The 21818-nt window shown below is 42.8% G+C and overlaps 1 protein-coding gene across 2 annotated transcripts in view; it reads left to right on the forward strand.

Moving 5' to 3' along the window:
- KLHL24 (kelch like family member 24) overlaps positions 1-20609 on the forward strand; it is a 60574-nt gene extending 39965 nt beyond the window's left edge. For both annotated transcript variants that reach the window (XM_066598238.1, XM_066598239.1), the window contains exons 5-7: positions 629-817; positions 2115-2303; positions 12772-20609. In XM_066598238.1, coding sequence (XP_066454335.1) covers positions 629-817; positions 2115-2303; positions 12772-12972 — 579 coding nt within the window. In that variant the 3' untranslated portion in view covers positions 12973-20609. The remainder of the gene's footprint in view (positions 1-628; positions 818-2114; positions 2304-12771) is intronic.
- The last annotated feature ends 1209 nt before the right edge of the window (positions 20610-21818 follow it).

Below are 21818 nucleotides of genomic sequence, written 5' to 3' on the forward strand. Positions count from 1 at the left end.
CAACTACCAAGTTGGGCCATTTTAATACAGACAGTGCTATGTGCTTCCAGCACTGTCTGCCCTGATAACGGCCCGAGGGTCAGCTGATCCTAAGTGTCATCAATAGTAAAAATCCGAGAAAACCCCTTACATTTAGCGGAGATGCTGCGGATGTTGTGCAGCTGAAAATTCCACAGTAAGATCCGCAGCATTTCCGCAAAAGACACAGAATCAAAATCGCAATTTCAGTGTGGAATTTGACTAGAAATCAGCTGCGTTTCCATAGCTGATTTCAGAAGATACGGCGCTCCCCTCACTTCCGAAGAATTTGCGTTGTCGGCGCTTTATTCACCCGGCGGCCTCTAGTGTGCGCAATGCTGCTGGTCAAGTGATGCCACTTCTGACTGCACTCTCTAGGGGCCGCTGGGTGCCCGGTGAAGGAAGCACTGTCAGCGCAGCTGATTTCTAGTCAAACTCCACACTAATAGTGCCGATTCTGACTACTTTTGATGAAATGCTAGAGATTTTCCGATGTGGGAATTCCACAGATTTCTGCTATGTGTAAGTGTACCCTAAAGCATTATTTCTGAAACCGTCCCTTTAAATTGACTTATTGTAACCGCTTGGATTCTTTATTGCTCTCCTGCAGGTTTATGTGGTTGGGGGATACGATGGACAGAACAGGCTGAGCAGTGTTGAGTGTTATGACTCCTTTTCTAATCGATGGACTGACGTGGCTCCTCTGAAGGAGGCTGTGAGCTCGCCCGCCGTTACAAGCTGTGGTGGCAAACTATTTGTGATTGGAGGAGGACCAGATGACAACACATGTTCTGACAAAGTAAGTTATTTTGCCAATTAAATGGGTTCTCTGGGACTTTAATCATGTTGACCTATCCTTAGGATAGGTCATCAATATCAGATTGGTGGGGTTCGGATTTCCGGCACCCCTGCCAATCAGCTGTTTGAAGGCACCATGGTGCTCAGGTAAGTGCTGCAGCCTCTGTATTGTGTACCAAGCACAGCGCCGTACATTGTGTACTGGTGGTGCCTGGTACTGCAGCACATTCACTTAAACAGTCCCTAGAAGCAAGGCCAGCTGAAGAAGTATTAATTAGCAGCTTCGCAAATAGTTTCCATGGGACACGCCAGCAGAACGTTTCTTGACTAAATACGTAATGTCAAATGTAAAGTTGGTTGTGGAAGGAATGATATGCTGAGCCCGGACTTCATGGTACTCTTCATACTGCTGGGACCTCCACAGTGTCAAAGACGGGTGTCCTGACAGTCCTGACTTAAATAAAACAGCAGTTGCACATGCACGCCTCCATTCCATTCATTGACAGTGCTCACATCCACCGATTTCCGGTGCAGTCATTGAAATAAATGGTGTAGCAGTGCAGATATGTGACGGCCACTTCATTCATGCAGGGACTGTGGGGACTCCTGTTCTCTTCTCAGGATGATTGGGGGTCTCAGCAGTATAGATCTCCGCTGACCATAATGTTATTCCCTGTCCTGTGGATAGGGGATAACTTTATATTTTTGTACAACCCATTTAATTCTACAGTAGGAAATTTTTCTAACTTTGTAGCAATGTGCCATATATAAATAAGGTCTATATAAAATGGTTCTCCAATATTGGTGTGGAAGACCTTTGTTCCACATATTCGGCTTTTAACGTCGTATTCATCAGTCACATTACCTTTTTGCAGCTCTGTCTCATTCAAGTGAATGGGAGTCAGCTGCAATACCAGGTACAGCCAGTACACTAAGTACAGCGCTGTACCTAGTAAACAGTGAAAAGGCTACAGTGGTCACCTGAACGCCACAGCTTTTTCAAATATGTGGGGGTCAGAAGCCAACCAATCAGATATTGATGACTTATAATAAAGATGGGTCATTAATATTTCTGTCCCAGATAACCCATAACGGATATTATATCTGCAAATGAGGGGACTAAAGGACTGATACCATATCAATGACTATCAGGCACACCTCGTGTAGCTCTGAGGGTCCCGTGTCCACGTAGCTATAGCCATGTCTTGTATGTTCAGTTTCTGCATCTGAGCTGCCATGTGACTACACAATGTCTTCTGTATGCCAGCACATAACAGACAATATTCTTTGGTACTCAGGTTCAGTGCTATGATCCAGACACAAATTCTTGGCTACTACGGGCCTCAATCCCTATAGCGAAGAGATGTATTACAGCGGTGTCCTTAAACAACCTCATCTATGTTGCTGGAGGGCTCACAAAGTCGATTTACTGCTACGACCCCGTGGAAGATTACTGGATACATGTGCAGAATACATTCAGTAGACAGGTAATCAATCATTTCTGAATCGTTTAACAAGTTCCAAAGATTCTGCTCTGTTTGCAACTCCAGTCCTAGGAATAAGGCACATATGTGAGCTAAATGTGCAGCTTAGGTATAACGCCACCTGTTTGCGTGGAGCAAAGTGATATAACATTTTTTTTTCAAGGGTCATCACACAAGGAATATTATGTTTATCCATGTAGAGCGCCGAATTATAACCTAATTTTGTAAAGAGTAACTGCACTTTCATTTTTTTTTTTTTACTGAAATGTACAGAATAGGCGATTCTAAGCATTTTTACAAAATGTTTTATCAGCCTATTCTGTAGATTTTTCATACAAAACCCCTATTCAATTATGCAGCTAGGTGAAAACAGTGCTGAGAACTCTATCTTCAGTGAGCTAAGTGCATAGCTGAACAGGAAGCTCCAGCTGTGCCTGCACTGTTCTCTCTAATGCAGGCACAGATGTTTCCATATAACAGTTTATTAATAAAGTCTCTTTATATTTAATTGATTTTTAAGGATACTTGGTCTGTGCTGCGATGATGTTTCTCCCAATGCTTCCTTTATTAGTCTCCTGCCTCTGCTGTTCTGTACCCCAGCGCTATGTAAGGAGGAGCTGTTCTGTGCTGCAGACGGCTTCTCCCCTTCACAGTGCCCGTTCCCTGCAGAGTCCATGCACTGTCCAGATCTCGGGCTGTGTCATACAGTATAGTACACCCCGAAGCACTGAGATCCTAATAGTGATGGAGTCTGGCAGGGAACGGGCGCTGTGAAGGGTAGAAGCCATCTGCAGCACAGAATAGCTACGCCTTACACAGTGCAGGGAATAAACCAGTGGAGGCAGGCGACTAATAAAAGCAGTTTTGGGGGACAGAGCATGGCAGCACAGACCAAGTATGTTTAAAAATCAATAAAATATAAAAAGTCTTTATTAAAAAACTGTTATATGGAAACAGTTGTGCCTGCACTACAGAGCGGTGCAAGCACAGCTGGAGATTCCTCTTCAGCTATGCAGTTAGCTATCTGAAGACTGATTTCTCAACACCATCTTCAACTAGCTGCATAGCTGAATATGAGTTTTGTATAAAAAAAATGGGCAGAATAGGCTGATAAAACATATTGCAAAAATGTTTAGAATCCTCTATTCTGTACATTTTAGAATAAAAGTTACGCTTTAAGCTATTGACTGAAGCGTTATGACTCTTGCATAGTATGGCGCCACCTGTGTAGCAATGTGCATGACCACTTAATGAGCCAAGTCTAAGTGGGTTATCCAGTAAGGGCTATGCTTACCTTTGTTGGGGATGTCATCACAAGTATTCAGTTCCCTGCCTGTGCCACTACAAGAGACGGAGCATTACATGGTACCATTTCAGGTCAGCGGCCTATTGTCCAGAGAACATGCTTTGTGGATGCTCTCTACTTCTGCCAATTGATGGTGGTTATAAACAAGGCAGTCTCTTCAACTCAGGGTATATTGGGGTCTGTAAAAAAGGATGTTCTAGGTAAGACAATCCTTTAAGTGTTACTCGGCTGCCTTGTCTTTGTCCTGTTTTGGGGTGAGACAGATAACCATTGGGAAGGGAATGTTGCCCAAGTAATCAATGACTATATCAACTGTGACACCTTCAGGAAGTAACTGCTCTCCCCTTATAGAAATAGTCAAATAGAGAGCTGTATTGAGCCCCTATGAAAGGAATCAGCCTTTGTTGATGGTGATTCTTGGCATTTGGCCCAAGATTCCAAAATAGGTGGAGGTAGCAATAAGGCTGGGCTCACATTGCATACTGTCTGCGTGCTGCTTATCGTCACATACTATCTTGGCGTGTAGGTCGAGTAATACGCGCCAAGATAGGATATGCTACGATGGTTGCCTATAGGAGATTGGTACAGCGTATAACGTGTGCGGAATACACTATACCAACAGGCTCGTAGGAGCCCAGCCTAACTAATGGTTTCTTAAAGGGGTTGCCTAGAGAAGTATATTTACCAGTGACGCCAGCACCTGCACTTCTGGCCTAGTTCCAACACCGGGTCATATGGTATAGAACTTCCTTTGTGACAGAACTGCAGGGGATGCGGAGACAGAGATGGGGGCTGGCTTAGTTATTGAAGTAAGTTAGTCAGCCAGTCACATCACTGACCCCCAGCGGAGGGGATGAAGATCTATACATGTGACCCAGTTTCGGAAGCAGCACAGAAGTGGAGGTCCTGGCGCTGCTGGACCCAGACTGTATTCAGGTCGGGGTGTAACTATAGGGGATGCAGTTTCACCCAGGCCCACAAGCCTTAGGGGGCCCTTAAGCCCTCTCTTCTCCATATAGTGAGCCCAGTACTATGAATAAAGCATTATAGTTGGGGGCTCTGTTACAGGTTTTGCATTGGGGCTCAGGAGCTTTAAGTTACGCCTCGGGTAAGTAAGCTTTTCTGGATAGCCCCTCTCCTATTAAATGTGTGACTATAATGCGCTTGTGTTTTATACACAAGGCAGGTGCAGCCGTTATCATAACTTATCACAAAGTCACAGCTCTTTATCTGGTATCTTTTTATTCCATATTACAATGCTCCAGCTCTTTATCTCGCACCTCATATCTCATATCTCCAGCAAACATCATTTATACACTTGTGGTTTTTACACTGTAAATCTGGATTTCCCCATCCTTCCGATTCCCTGCAGGGTGTTAATGGATGCATGAATTTCCTTTGTTATCATTCCACAGTTAATATTGCTGCAGGGGCCCAAACACAAAAGCCCCCATTGTCGGCACTGGCTCCTCATACACCCCTCATGCGCCATCACTCCTGCTTTTGGAGAAGTGACAATCTCTGTTCTGTTTTGCAGTTTTGAAATCTAATCAAAGTTTTTGCATTTTGTATAAATACTTCTGTAACCGCAGGAAGGACATTGCAGGTCATTGCAGAGTGGATCCGGCTGGGACATGCTTCCTATACTACCAGTATATTACTTGCCGCATTGCCCTTAGGAGGACAAACCTATTGTGCAAGTTTATGGTGACTACATAAATGTCAGCGCATGCACTTACCTTCTCTACAGTAGTGCTCAGGGGTCCAGTGTTGACTTATTCCTATGACCAGATGCGCAAAAACGCTCGTCCAATGTATTTGTCTATGAATGAGGTTGGATGAGGTACATTTGCGTAAATCTCTCCACATAGTACTGCACATTTTTGCACCCTCAGGGTCAGTTCACACATGCGTGCGACACATCCTTTCCAAGGATAAAAAAAGCTATTAGTCTAATGAGGTCCAGATCTGTTCTTTTTTAACAGATCCCCTTTGCTATTCGCGCACCTTCCATGGACTTCTAAGAACGTTCCGGGGAAAAAAAAGTCGCTGGATGTCTTATTTTGCAGCAATTTTTCGGACAACAATCACCCATGCAAGTCTGTGGCTGCATTTAAAAAATCGGACCACACTTGCATGATGCAAATGTGATCTGATTTTAATGCAGATAACCACGGAAACCATAGATAATAAAAAGAGAAGCAAGATGTGACATATATATATATATAATGTGTGTGTGTGTGTGAAAGATGCAAGCATCAAACGGAAAAATTGCAAATGCACACAAAAATTGCAGAGAAATTGTTTGCAAAATAAGACTATTTTATACGGTCCGAATTTGCAAACACCGGCCTGATTAAACCCTAAGGTCAGTGCCACACGAGCATATGTGTACTTACATGCACATTTGCGTTGCATTTATGCAAATTTCTGCACGTAACAGTGTTTTTCACTGCAATTGCACAAGTGCTAAAAAAAACCACGCACCGATGCTCCCAGCCATTGAAATGAACAATTAGTTTAATGAGTGTAACATGTGCTCTGTTCCTGCGAAGTAAAACAGAGTATGCTGCGTTTTATTTTGTGCGACCGAATTGCTTGTGCTAAATATGCGCTTGTGAATTAATGGGTTCTCTTTTCTGCATATTGCGCTCACACGCTGCTGTGACTGGCCAGCTCACATGTGCTGCATTTGTACTCCACCCCTGTTGTATCACCCCCGAAGAAATCAAAAGCTAATAAAATATGTTCATTTATTAAAATAATTCTCATATGAATCTACAGTTTATCAGAAATGATATATGAAGGGAACATCCCATAATGTGCTGTGGGGCGCCCCCTAGTGTTTGGTAATGATCATTGTTACTCATCGTCGTCAATATGAATCAAGACTTCCTTCTTTGCTGTATGTTCCGCCTTCTATTACTAGATTCATCTGTAAAATCTGTTGTAGATCGTTTGTGCTTTTCGTTCGTTATGCAGCATAAAAATCATGGTTGGCTCGTTGAACCTACATGACTTGGCTTGTTTATGGTGAAGTCAGCAGATATACCAGGTGACGTGTTGGGTTACTGCACCAGCGCAGGTCATCTACATTATTAGTTTTTTACAAGAACACAGGAATATCACTCATTTGCATATTCAGTAAGAAAAGGTCCCAGTCCAGAGTAGTGTAGTGACACATGTTTACCATCTACGTGCAACAGGGTGACTGCATCATAACACGTACCGCTGGTCTTGTGTGTTCCCTCTTTAGGCCGGCTGTACACGGCAGAGCTGGATTCAGCCTGCAATCCGGCTGTGCCCCGGCCGGCAACCCTACGTACCTTTTTCTGTACTGCGGATGACCGCAGACGCTCGCCGTCAGTCATGCGCAGTACAGACTTTAAAAAAAATATTTGCTTTTCCCGTGCTGTCACTAGGCGATGACGCAGGTACCCACTGCCTATCCGCTATGTCAATGGCGGATGGGCTGCAGGTCGAACGGCTTCCATTGACTTCAATGGAGACCGTCCGCGCTGTGTCAGCAGCAATATAGAGCATGGTGCGATTCTTCCTCCACTAGTGGAATACGCAAGTTGTATCCGAGAGTGTGAAGGAAAAAGCGATTTTTACATACCTTTCAAAGCATGCAGTTTGCTGCAGATCCACCATGCGGACGTGACCGCAGATTCCACTCTAACAATCCGGTTGTGTGAGGCCGCCCTTGGGCTGTCTTCACACGTAGCATAAATGCTGTGGAATTTGCTGTGGAAATTTTGCAGCATTTACAGTACAAGCCGTGTAATGTCCTTCATATGATGCAGAAATATCCCTCAGTGAATCCGCCATGTTTTTTGAATAATGCTGCAGATTCTAAATCCACAGCATGCTATATATGCTGCGGATTTCAACCCTCGAAATACAAGGGTTAAAAATTGCAGCTTTTTTTTACTACTAAAACCACAGCCAAAAACCATTAAAGGGGTTGTCCCGCGAAAGCAAGTGGGGTTATACACTTCTGTATGGCCATATTAATGCACTTTGTAATGTACATCGTGCATTAATTATGAGCCATACAGAAGTTATTCACTTACCTGCTCCGTTGCTAGCGTCCTCGTCTCCATGGAGCCGTCTAATTTCAGCGTCTAATCACCCGATTAGACGCACTTGCGCAGTCCGGTCTTCTCCCTTCTGAATGGGGCCGCTCGTGCCGGAGAGCTGCTCCTCGTAGCTCCGCCCCGTCACGTGTGCCGATTCCAGCCAATCAGGGTATGGAGCAAAAGCAGATAAATGCAACCCTTGTACGGTGTCCGGCGCTGGTAATTGCAGGTGCAGTTCCCATTAAACTCCATGTGAGCTGGGTCGGACACTTCACAGGGTTCTAAGCATCAGATTCAGCTCTATACACTGTAGGCACCAAAACAGCTAATCAGTCGGGTTCGCAAGCGGTGGACCTCAGCCAATCCATACAAATTGCCCAGGAAACCCCTTTAAATTGTTTTTAACCCTTTCCAATCCACTGTCTGACATCTTAAGACATTATGATTTAAGGCTGTACAGCTCCGATGTTGGAAGACATCTGTCAGAGTTCTCTTACTGAATATTGCCAGCCTCTCTGCTGTTGGAGCCTATGCAATGTGTCACCTCATGCAGTACTGGCTTTAGCCAGCATATAGCGCCGTTCTATAACAGCAGAAAAAAAGAGTAAGTGCCCTAGGAAAACCAGGATACAAATTAGATTGGAAAGGGTTAATCAACAGAGTAGGTAATTCTAAGCATTTTTATGATATGGTTTATTAGTCTATTCAAGAGGGGTGTCGTCTCTCCTTAAGGAGAGCACCCAAAAAGTGTGTGGAGACACCTATGGGGGTGAGTGGGTCAGGGGAAGGTATCATCTCTCCCCACGGAGAGCACATAGAAATGGTGTGAAAAGACACCTGAAAAGTGAGTGAGGAGACTTATAAGGCCATGCACACTCCTCTGGGTAATTTATGCAAATAAGGAAGATGGAACAGTAACTCTGCAGCGCCACCTATTGGATAGAAGCATTCCTTCAAGTCAATGTACGACTTTTTAACAACACCCCTTTTGACCCATGTCACAGGCCTCTCACCAGCCAAGCCAGAATCCTTCTGCACACTGATGAGGGGCAAACACCCCGAAACAGCTATCTGTGTATGGATTTCGGGCTTGGTCTCCTATTCCCAATCATTGTTTTACAGACTTGTTAAAAAGTCGTACATTGAGTTGAAGAAATGCTGCCATCCAATAGGTGGCGCTACAGAGGTATTGTTCCATCTTCCTTATTTGCGTTAGACTGTTCCGAACATATTAAGTAGAAAACCTCTTCTTTAATTATGCAGCTATGAGGAACATTGCTAGGGAACAACAACATAACTTAACGTAATCAGTTTTCCATGAGCCCATGACAGCACCTACGGTATGAGAGAGCCCACCTCTCTCCGGACAGGAAACAGGAACCTCCGAGATCTCTTTAAAGGCAGGAACACTCTTCACCTCTCAGTTCTGATGCAAGATCTAAGGACTATTTGAGGCCCTTTTCTACTTATTTTAATATTCACTAACAAGGTAGTACTAGATCGTGTCAAACCAAAAACATCCCTAGAGGCGAAAATTTCAAAACAAAAGCTATCTTATTTTGGACACATCATGCAAGCTAATGGACTGGAGAAGGATATTGGGCTGGGATTTGGGAATAGTTCACAAAGAAAAGGGTCATCAAAGAACTCATTGGTTAGACACACTCATGGCAGGACTCTTTCCCAGTTAAAAGAAGCTGTACTTGATAGACAAAAATGGCGAGAGTTGATCCATTGGGTGACCCAGAGTTGGCAACAACTGAATGATTAATCATCAACTATTTATGTTATATCTAAACCATTTTTTTCTTACACTTTTACACTTAAACTCAGCAGTGATGGGGTGGGGGTCATGGGCTCATAGAAAATTAATTAACAGTGAATAATCTTGTTTTCCTTATGCCCATGACAGCATCTATGACAGATTAAACTAGATAACTAACTAGGAGGGTCGCTAGCTTTAAGTACTGTTCTACTGATGGCTAATAGCTCAATGGATTGGAGAATCCACCAATAGAGTACTAGTGAAACTCCAAGAAGATCTCACAGATTTAATAAATGAAAATATTGCTATCCTCTACTCCTGATGTTAAAATCGTGCCACACAACTAGATGGACATTCTGGCCCTACAGAAATATATGTTAACTCTTTAGTCCCCAGGATCCAAATGGGCCTTCCTGAAGTGGTTTCTCTACCACAGCCATCCAGATAATAAAACTCACTTCTTTATCATTCCTAGTGTTAAGGACCGATACACAGTCACATAACCTTTCAAGTCTTGAGGTCCAAATTAGTTCGTACCTGGATGCATCAAGGAGGCCAAAAACTATACAAAGATAGTTATCAGTTCCCACAGATACGTAGAGTTGAGCTGCGGCAGATATACAGCTCACTCTGCTTAAGGCGCGCGTACACTGAGCGTTTATTCACTTTGGTATAGTTCTAATACAGGAATACGTCATTAGTCACGGCGTTAATCTCATTGGGTTAGAAAAACATTAAGAATCATGCATTGCTCAGCAATCAGTGTAGTGAGAATATATCTGTAATGTTCTTCAAATGTCTGTTTCTCCCAGCGTTATCTTGGTCCTCCCTTGTATTCACTTTGTGATTCAGGTGGCTGTAGTACAGTCAGTTCCTTTGTCCAAGTCTCCGAATGGAGGTGTGGGAGGGCTTCTTCTGATAACAACTGCGTCCAGACTTGGTTCTCATGAAAAAGAACAGACACACATCATTAGACATTGTACCGTATCTCATGCTCTAAAGCTATATCTGCTTGAATTATTGTTTCACTACGCACAAGCTTATTTACATCTTATAATGCTCCATTTTGTATCTAGCGGCCATTTTGAGACAGATTCTTCCATTTTATGAGCCTGTACTTTCTCACTAGTTTCTTGATAAGGGGTGGAAGGATGATTTCAAGAAGGAAAGGTAACATTACATGAAGACATTGCACATAGGAAGATACAACCTTCGGACAAGCCTACGCAGAGTTTAGTTTCAGCTCTAACCTGGAAAAAATAAGATCTGTGTAGTTTGTCACGTAAGGAATCCCAACTGTAGTTAAAGTAACAAAAACTGATCCTAATGGTCAGTATCCTAATGAAAGCAAAAAGTCAATGGTAAAGGCACCTTACAACTACTCCTTCACATCAGAAAGCAATACGGCAAGCCAAAGCTCAGAGGCTGTACAGGCCAAGCTGAGAATCATAGAATGGTAGAGTTGAAGGGACCTCCAGGGTCATCTAGTCCAACCCCCTGCTCAGTGCATGATCACTAAATCATCTCAGTCAGATATTTGTCCAGCCTCTGTTTGAAGACTTCCATTGAAGGAGAACTCACCACCTCCTGTGGTAACCTGTTCCACTCATTGATAACCCTCACCTCCAGAAAGTTTTTTTCTAATATCTAATCTGTCTCCTCCCTTTCAGTTTCATCCCATTGCTTCTAGTCTTTCCTTGTGCAAATGAGAATAGGGCCGATCCCTCTGCACTGTGACAGCCCTTCAGATATTTGTAGACAGCTATTGAGTCTCCTCTCAGCCTTTATTTTGCAAGCTAAACATTCCCAGATCCTTTAACCATTTCTCATAGGACATGATTTGCAGACAGCTCACCGTCTTGGTAACTCTTCTCTGAACTTGCTCCAGTTTGTCCACGTCTTTTTAAAATTGGGGTGCCTAGAACTGGGCACAGTATTCCAGATGAGGTCTGACTAAGGAAGAGTAGAGGGGGATAATTACCTCACATGATCTAGACTCTATGCTTCTCTTAATGCATCCCAGAATTGTGTTTGCCTTTTTTTGCTGCTGTATCACATTGTTGACTCATGTTCAGTCTGTGATCTATTAGTATACCCAAGTCAATTTCATGTGCTGCTGTTTTCCGCATTCTTCCTCTTGGATGTGCAGCCATTTATGACAACTCTTTGAGTATGATCACTAAGCCAGTTGTAAATCCACCTAACAGTTGCCCTGTCAATCCCATTAGGTCATTTTTTCAATAAGTATGGTATGAGATACTTTGTCAAATGCTTTACTAAAGTCCAGATGTACTATATCCACCACGTTTTCCTGATTAACCCAGTCAGTGATTCTGTCATAGATGGAAATTAGATTTGGTTGCCATGATTTGTTTGTTACAAACCCGTGCTGGCTCTGGTTAATCACTCCATTTTTATCCAAGTACTTGCATACATGCTGTTTAATTTGTTCAAAGATATTTTCCAGTATAGAAGTCAGGCTCACAGGCCTGTAGTTTCCTGGATCCACCTTTTTACCTTTTTTGAAGATAGAGACAATGTTTGCCCTTTTCCAGTCTTATGAGACTTCTTGTATTCTCTCCCAAACTACCATGCTCTGAAGCTTGAATCTCTGTGGAGATTTATGCTTTCCCAACATACAACGCAACACCTCCTCCCCTTTTTTTCGGTCTGTTCCTTATAAATATGTTGTATCTTTCAAGCCTTGTATTCCAATCTTCTGTATCATCCCACCAAGTTTCTGTGATGCCTATGACATCATATTTTTCTTCCTGTGTTAGGAGCTCCAATTCCCCTAGTTTGTTTCCCAGCCAGGAGTTCAAACACAGATGTGAAACCGGCCTTATACAGTTCCTCATTTGCAATGTTTTATAATCTTCATTGCTTAGATATTTGTGTGGCCCTACCCTGAATGTCTCTAATTTTCATGTCGTTTAGGTGGTAGGGCCTTCTGAATTGAACACAGTTCTCAAGGTGAGATTTCACCCGTGATGTACAGTAAATTCACTTTTAGCCCTCTATCACTATGTATTTCATGTTTTAGTGAACAAGGAAGATGGAACAATACCTCTGCAGCGCCACCTCCTGGAAGGCAGCATTCCTGCAATCCAATGTTAGACTCTTTATACAAGCCTTATAATGGGCATTGTTATAAGCCTTGCATAAAGAGTCTAACATTGGCTTGCAGGCACTGAGCACTGTATAACATACTAATAAGGTTTAAGCAGAGTATGTACATAGGAGTGTTCCTCGCCTATTTTGCCAGCATACCACTACAAGTAAACATACAACTTTTATATATATATTTTGTTTTAATAGGAAAACTGCGGTATGTCTGTATGCAACGGGAAAATCTTTATACTTGGTGGACGAGGTGAGAACGGAGAGGCGACGGACACCATCTTGTGTTACGATCCAGCCACCAGCATCATCACAGGAGTGGCAGCTATGCCCAGACCAGTTTCTTACCATGGCTGTGTGACAATTCACAGATACAATGAGAAGCCCTTCAAAATGTGACCTCCTGGAGAAGGAATGGGACCTTCTAAATGAACACCATTGAATGAAACTTTTTACCATCCAGAAAATGGCCATTTATTCAGTTTTTTTAGGGAATCTGTCATTGGGGGACCTGATACAGAACTGACGCCTACAGGGGAAAATGTGGCGCAAGGAGGTGATGGCAGTCCTATTCACAAAGACAGTGCAAACCCTCAATGATAGAGCGCCTATCGCAGGACATAATGCACATTTTCTGCCTTTTTGTTATCCTTGTAAGTACGCCAAATAGATTTTGTGCGAACAACGCCTTATTTATAGCCGCGGGGAAAGGACTATTTGTATTATTTGTATAAACACTTTTTCTATGCGCTCTTTTCTATACGTGAATGTGTTCTAGATTCTGAGTGTATTTAAAACATGGATTGCATGAAAGCATTTTGTGATTTTGGACGGTAGAGGATGCTGCGTATTCCCAAGTTGGATCATTGACGTTCCCTGCATGTGGCAACTTCACTGGGATAAACTATTTGCAAGCGCAATTGAGATGCAATGACAATCTAACTGTAAAATACTGATAATGTAAGTCCTTATATGTAATGACTTTAAGATTTTGCTAAACCAGGACAGGAGTGAAACAGCGCCTCTCTTACCTGCGGGCCGTGTCTGATGTTGCAGCGTCAGGAAGGAATTTTTTTCCCTTAACCCTTTCCAATCCACTGTCTAACCTCTGAAGACATTATGATTTTAGGCTGTACAGCTCCAATGTTGGAAGATAGCCGTCAGGGTTCTCTTACTGTATATTGCCAGCCTCTCTGCTGTCGGAGCCTATCCAACGTGTCACCTCATATAGTACTGGCTTTAGCCAGCATATAGCGTCATTGTATAATGGCAGAAAAAGACTAAGCCCTCTGGGAAAACCAGGATGCAAAGTGGATTGGAAAGTGTTGGATGGGGAGAAGTGGCTTCTACCTCATTGGGTTTTTTTTTTCACTTCTTCTGGATCAACATTGGGGAGAAACAGGCTGAACTGGATGCACAAGTGCCTTATTTCGGCCTTACATACTATGTTACTATACTAGCTCCATTTATTTCAAATAGGGGTGAGCTGCAATACCTGATGTAGCCCATGGAGAAAAGTGGTGCTATTTCCTAAACAATTCCTGGTCCATTTGAGGAGCAGGAAAGGGGAATCCCCGTAGCCCATCGGTTGTGTTTCTGGGTGGAACCAAACAGCGCTTGACTATAGTGAGATTTGCCCGGCTTTGGGACAGAAGAAGTAATGTTGCATGCAGCTCTTTTCCTTCCGGTATTTTCATCCGGATCTGCGACGGAACCTCCGGCTGGAGCTTTCGACGCCGATGTGAAAGTGGCTATATGCAAGAGTGAACAGCTAATTCCAGCTGAGTCAATCCATATTTCAGCCGATGTCTATTAGCAGTCAACCTTAGATTGGTTGTTCATGGAAACCATTTAATTTCCTACCTTTGATCAGCTAAGGCCTGCATGAGTGCAGGTAGTTTGTGCGCTCTCCGATTTACACGGACACAGCACATTGACATGCTTTGGCATAGCCTATTTATCAGCAATAGAACATACCCAATCCCAAATCCGGGGCTCTGCTGGGGGCCTAAAGTTTTTTTTCTATGTATAAAAATAAAAAATGTACTAATGGGATAATAAAGTGTAAATCTAGTGTAAATCAAAATCTAGTTTGTATAACCACGTAAATCAGGAGATGTTTTATTTCATACCCGTGTTTTCCCCGTTCAAGCCAATTTGAGTATTGACAAGAAACAGACCATTCACCACTATATAGCCATGTCATATGTACCTCACCTTACGTGTCACCTGGTGACCACAGTAATCCCATCTGTGCTCACTTCCCTCAATAGTCACAGCAGAGCTCACCGTCTCCCCTGAAGTATTCTCAGTAGGTGAAACAGTGCTCCCTTCTAGTAAGTGCAGCTGAATGCTACTCCTCGCCATAGTTGCAGCAGTGTTCCACAATCTCCTCTAGTAGTCTCGGCAGTTCCTTCCTCTGTCCCCTAGTAGTCACAGCAAAGCCTACATACTTAACCTCCAAGATGCTCATGTACTGTGCAATCTCCTGGTAGGAAGTTACATGCAAGCATGATATTACCAGCTACTGCATACAGCTTCCTGCACCAAAATCCGCCTCTGCTAACAGAGAACTATATAAGAGGGGAACACAGTTAGCGGACAGCCCCTTAATACCGGGTCTTCTTGGCATTAGCTGTCTGCATCAGCGGGATACATCATCGTTCTATGATTGTTCGGGTTCCGATCCTGAGAATGAAGGGGCCATAGCGCTGGTTTAGTTCTGCATCTCCTTCATTGTTTTACCCTGTATACCAATGTTCAGGCCGCCTGTTGCACAGGGAACTGCAGTGCAGCCCCATTTAAGTGAGTAAGGCCACCCAACCAGGTGACTTAGCCAATGCTGTGAATCAGAACACAGTGCTAAACCAGTGCTGTGCCTCCTTTTTTCTTAGAATTGGCCAGGGTGCCCGAGTTCGGACCTCCACCAATCATAATATGATGCCATATCCTAGCGATGATGGGAATAATCCTTTAAAATAAATCAGTGCCATTTCGAACTGGCAAGTTCATGTCCGTATTGACAGAAATGGGCTACAGCGAATCTTGTTTATGTAATTTAATCTATTCTTTATATGGTGGTTTAAATTGCATGCTTAATGTCATTAACTGCGTATTACAAGATCAGAGCAGCAACACCTCCTGATACAACATATGCTGGGGATGCTGTCACATGGGGCCCCTCAGCCAATCAGGATAGGGTATGAGCTACCAGGTGCCAACATTTATTACTACTGTAACATCCATTGATGCATGCTAGTATCTGCACCTACACAGCCACTAGCAGTAGGCTTGAGTTATTTTGGTGCACCGCTTTAAAGTGTACTTCCTGTTTTTGAAAAGTTCTAACATGTCATAAAGAATGTACAATATGGTTCTAATAAAGGCCTTTAGACATCCCACCCATAATACTATGAAGAGCTAAGTACAGCAAACTCTTAGCTAAAGTTGGAAAGGCTTTGGCGCTTGTAAAGGTGTGGTTGCCCCTACAGTCTTGCAGTCAGTACCCTTTAAATATAAGGAGTTAACACAGAGCAGCAGTCATACATAGACTGAGAATATGCACTTGTCTTTTCACCACCAGCTACCACAGATGTCACTTTCTTTCTGATGATAATTCTGTAAATTAATAAGGTTTGTACTATTTTGGTATAAGAGAAGAGGTTTTTGGTTTAAAGGGGTGCTGAACCTACAACAATGTGTTCAGAAATTAAAGGGGTTGTTTGGTTATTTTTTCAAATGTTAAAGTAACCAACTAAAACAATAAATCAGTACTTACCCGTCCTCGGCCCCCGGTGTTGCAGCCCCGCTGTTCTCCTAGTCTATATTGACAGTGGATGTCAGGTGGCTGTCATCTGCCAATCAGTGGCTGAAGCATCACCATTCCAAACTCCTGGCATCATGGCACCCAGGATGACAGTAGAATAAATGGTAACACAGCAGCCTCTGATTGCCAGGTGGTGGTCAACTGACTTCCACTGTCAACAATGCTTGATAACAGGGCTGAGGCAGGTAAGTACTGCGGTATTTGTTATTTTAGTACATTTGCACCTGTCTTTAACCCTTTACAATCCAATTTTTGGATTCAGGTTTTCTAGGGGGCTTTCTCTTTCTGCCATTACACAACGGTGCCATCTGCTGGCAAGATGGCAGTACTATGGTATGGGGCATGCTGGAGAGACCCCCGACAACAGAGCGGCCAGAAATATACAGTAAGAATACCTTGCTGGGCGTCTTACGACATCGGGTCTGTACAGCCTTCAATCAGAATGTCTTTAGACGTCAGACCGTGGATTGGAAAGGGTTAAAATTTGAAACAAAAAAATGGACAACCTCTTTATTGACCCGAGAAACTTGATGCCAGACCATCATAGAGTTAAAAGCTGGACATTCACTTTAAGATTACATTGGTTGCTTTTCAAAGGAGTTTTAGGAATCTTGAAACATTTATAGCCTGTCCTCCAACCCACAGGACCCCACTGACCATCAGAACCCAATGAGCACCACATCCTCTTCATCATTTACACCTGACTGGGACTGCGCTGTAGTTTTGGACACAACGGTCATATGGATAAAGGCCCTTTTATACTAAATGACAACTGCACAATTCTCCTATGCCCACACTAACAAGCTGGTGATGTCATCATCCGCGCTTGTGCAGCCCGTTTAGATAGGCAGATCATCGTTGAGAATCGTTCACTTCTTGTTCAATGGTTCACATTCCTATGTGATACACTCAGCGGGTAATGTTAAAACGGAATGAGGCGTGAACGAGCCGAGAGTGATTTTTATGCCAGTTGAATCTGAACAAAGAACGAAAAGTGAACGATTCTCCTTCAGTCGTTGCCTGCGTTTAAACTGAACGATTCTCCTTCACTTTCGCTCGTATTAACGTTTTTTTGTCTAAACTCGCCTTTCCAATCCACTGTCTGACGTCTTCAGACATTCTGATTGAAGGCTGTACAGCTTTGATGTCGGAAGACGTCCGGCAGGGTATTCTTACTGTAGATTACTGGCCGCTCTGTTGTCGGGGGCCTCTCCGGCATGTCACATACTACAGTACTGGCTCTAGCCAGCAGATGGCGCCATTGTATAATGGCAGAAAGAGAAAGTCCCCTAGGAAACCATAAGTCCAAAATTGGATTGCAACGGGTTAAACCACCTAAACAATGAAAGGGGCGCTTTCCACGGTGCCTATCATTAAAGTAAGCCAATTTAAAAGTTGTTATTATACTGCTATTACCAGTATAACAGTTAAGCAAAAAGAAGCGCCTTGGAAGACCCCTTTAATGCTTGGCCATGGAGGGGTTTGCTTCTTGTGTCTAAACTACTCAGAATAACAAAATTATGTTTTATTGCATCCAGCAGGGTTTTTTGTTTTACTTAGCTTTGGGTCATCTAAAGATCATTATATATGCAAGAGATGTACAAACAAAAGTTTTCCCAGTTCTCATCTAAACTTTTGCCATTATGTACTTAAATCACAGTTTCTGTTTAAATTTCATACTATATCAATTATTACTTTTTTACTTGTTTTTACATTTTTATTACATGTCCTGCTATAATCCTGCTACCTGTTAAAAGTATAGAACAATAAATTGCTTTGTAGGCAGATTGAAAGATTTTACAGAAGTGTGTTACTGTATAGGCGTTATAAGTTATGTATATGTTATTTTCCTGAGCTTTGTGACTATAAGATTTTGTCTTCTAAATCTTGAAACTTTTCATTAGAGGAACCATCTGTATCTAATAGTTTCTATTACAGGTTACACTGTTTGTCACCTGACAGATTAGTCCCACTTACTGTAAAGTACATACCCGTGTATACATGTGATTTGCTGTAAAGTTCTCACTTGGCGGATGGTTTTTTGTCATTGGCATTACAGAACTGCTTTCGAAGCTACACTATAATTTTGTGTGTCAGTAGCTGTTGGTAGCTAATAGTTTTGGTTAAGTTTAATGGTATTGATAGTTTTGCTTGTACATTAGCTAATATATAATGCAATTTCCCAATAAACTTTTATTAGCTGAACAGGAGGATAAACGATCAGAAGATAGAGAATGGGTAAATCAGGGTCTCCACAATGGGTTGTTGAAGGGTTGTAAAGGAGTCGTTGTAATTTCACGGCTCTACTCTCTTCGTGTTCAACCGACAGCCATTTCCAGCGGCTTCTCCATACACATGAAAGTTCAGCTTGGCCAAACATTCGTGCTTAGGGAACTAACTTGCCATCAGACAACTCTGGCAATGGCTTATCTCTTGGAGAACAAAAGGATCGGGCTTTGAAATTCGACGTCCCCGATGCTTCTTCCACCCAACATCATCTGTCGTAGGAAAGTTGAGCCACCCCCATAGAGAGTTGTCCAGCTCCACTGTCTTAGGCGGGTTCAGACGACTAACCTCTAATGTGTCTGGAGGCCTGTACGCCCTCAAGCCTTACTACAAATCTGTTTTATGTATTCTTAATTCAGGGCCTATAGAATTGTATGATCCTAGATTGTACCTCCTAATGGTTCCGGTGTCATAGAGGTTGTGACGCAGAAGTATTTCCTCAATTCATCTAGAAAATACATTGAGTTCAGTTCCTTTGATGGAGTATTATACTGGAGCATGCTGTGACATACTGAGTGCCTAAAGATCTTTAATGCTTTGGGTGCTGCTGCACTGGGCCTTTGGGTGCAGCCTACTTACAGCAGGAACTGTTCTGCTATTGAAGTCTATTACGAAATTGCAGAAAATTAGAAAATAGTAGACCATGCACATCCATAATATAATAACCTGAGTACTTTCAAACCACAAATACCCTTTAAAGGGATTCTGTCCTCAGGTTCATACTGCCCAATCCACAGGCAGCATGAATCTGGGACTGAGATGCCTGTAGCCCCAGTGGGGGTTTTCTTCTGAAACGCTGCACACTTTGTAGTTTGACTCAGAGTTGAGCTTTGAGTCATGGGAACTGGCCAAGTCGGACTCTCCCCACACACTGCATGGAGACTGACAGCTTCTCTCCATGTATGTAGGGCGAGAGCTGTCATTGTGCATGCAGAGGGTGGGGAGAAGCTCGCACTGCCTACCCCTGTTAGGAGCTCATTTCTGAGTCAAACTTCAAAAAATGTGTATTATGAAACACCGTAACAATTTTGAATAAAACACCCATGGGGTAACAGGTATCCCAGTCCCAGGTACCTTCTGTCCATGGTTCAGGCAACATGAACCTGGTGACAGAATCACTCTAAAAATGTTGGATTTGCCAATACCAGGCATATACTAGATGTAGACAAGGTGCCACTGTTATGCCAGCTATGTCATGGCTGCCCATGTTTGCCATGTAATGTCATATAATGGAGATTTGTGACAGGGGCCACTAAATAAAACATTTGGAGGGCTGCATCTGTGCCTTTGCTTTTACCAGAAATTTGGGTCCTTATGGGGCTGTTAATTAATGAATGCGTTTTCAATCAGTAAATAAATAGAAGCATACCTTATAGAGCTCTGTTGCCTGATTCCATATAACAAGCATATCGTAAGTGCAATTCTTTTTCTCTGTTTTATTCAATTTTTTCACGGTTTTACCCATACTGATAGCCTTTAACTGTGTTTCACCTTATTTGGGGAAAGGGATGATTCTGAGTGCCTGTGTTTTGTATTGTGTATATAAACTGTGGAGGATTTCTTTCTTGCAAAAGGGAACATGCATAGTAATTGTTAGTGCATATGGACATGACGAAACGTTGGTGGCATGACATCACTGGGGTATCCTTCCACAAAACAGGTTCCATATTGATTGAGATCTGTAAAATGTATTGAGAGAACATGTTCTGTGATAGATGCAATAAACCTGGAAGGAACGGAGAGTAGAAAGACTGTAGGGTGGGGCACTGCACATTTACCAGGCAGCCCGGTGCCTTTGTTTTTGTACAGTAACTTCATGGCTTCATTTTTGTGTTGTTTTTTTTTTTAATATGTTTGAGCTGTTTTATTGTGTTGTATGACAATTATAATATTGTTACTGATGTCCGATCTTAATAAAGATGCAAAAAAAGTGTGGTGATTTCTTATAGTCTATTGCAGAATGTTGAGATGGATCCAACTTGTCGTCTTCTTCTAGTTCTCCATCTTAGGTCTAAGCTATTTATCTATCCACATACCGGTATATCTTTTCTACTTATATTCAAGCCTTAGACCAAGTAAACATAATATAGCAACTCAGCTCTAGTATCCCTCTAAATAATACTGTCACTAGATATTAGATACCTGCTTTAGCGACTACAGGTGATGTTCCTCTGGAGTTTTAATACTTTTTTTTGTCTATATGGACCCAGACCACCATGAAGACTTTTCCCAGGTATGATTCACCTCTGCAAACTCTCCTCATCCTGCTGCTACCTTCAATGAACCTTTCAGCCCCCCTCCTTTTGAGCCCCACACAGTAATAATTCCCCTATAATGAACTCCACAAGAAATAATGGCCCCTTTGTGTCTCAAATAGTAGTAATTCCTCTTTGTGCCCTCCCACATGGGAATAATGCCCACTTTGTACCCTTGAAAAATAATACCCTGTGTGCTCCTCAAAATAATAGTGGCTTCTCTGAGTCCTCTCAAAGTAATAGTGCGCCCTCTGTGCCCCTCAAAATAATAACGTTATCTCTGAGCTCCCTCAAAGTAATAGTGCCCACTCGAGGTAAGATTGTATTCACACAGGACGGTTTGGATGCATAAAAGTAGCATCAAAAACCACATCAGCAAAACCATGTTCATTTTTGCAGTGGTTTCTGTAAAAATCCACAATTGCCGGAAAAAACTCTTGGTTTTTGAAGTGTTTTGTTACTTTATCTAAACTGAGCCATGTGCATACAGCCTAATAGTGCCCTCTCTGACCCTCTTAAAGTAATACAGCCTCTCTGTTTTTCAAGTAAAAGTGTCCACGCTGGGTCATTCAGGGTAACAGAGTCCCCTCTAAGCCTCCCAAGTAAAACTTCCCCTCTGTGCCTCTCCCAAGTAAAAGTACTCCCTCTGAGCCCCTAAATAAAACTGCCTCTTTGAGCCCTTTGAAAGCAAGAGCACCTCTGAACCCCTCCAAGTAAAAGTGTACCATCTGAGGCCTCTCAAAATAGAGCCCCTTCACCTCCCTACAGCAGAGTAATGGTCAGATCAAACCTCATCAGCATTCACGCTGCTCTATTGGGCTTGTACACGCATAGCCAGACTCCTCCCCCTGTCTCCAACTCAGTATGTGCTTGACATG

This window comes from Eleutherodactylus coqui, chromosome 1 (genome assembly GCF_035609145.1).
Source record: "Eleutherodactylus coqui strain aEleCoq1 chromosome 1, aEleCoq1.hap1, whole genome shotgun sequence".
NCBI lineage: Eukaryota > Metazoa > Chordata > Amphibia > Anura > Eleutherodactylidae > Eleutherodactylus > Eleutherodactylus coqui.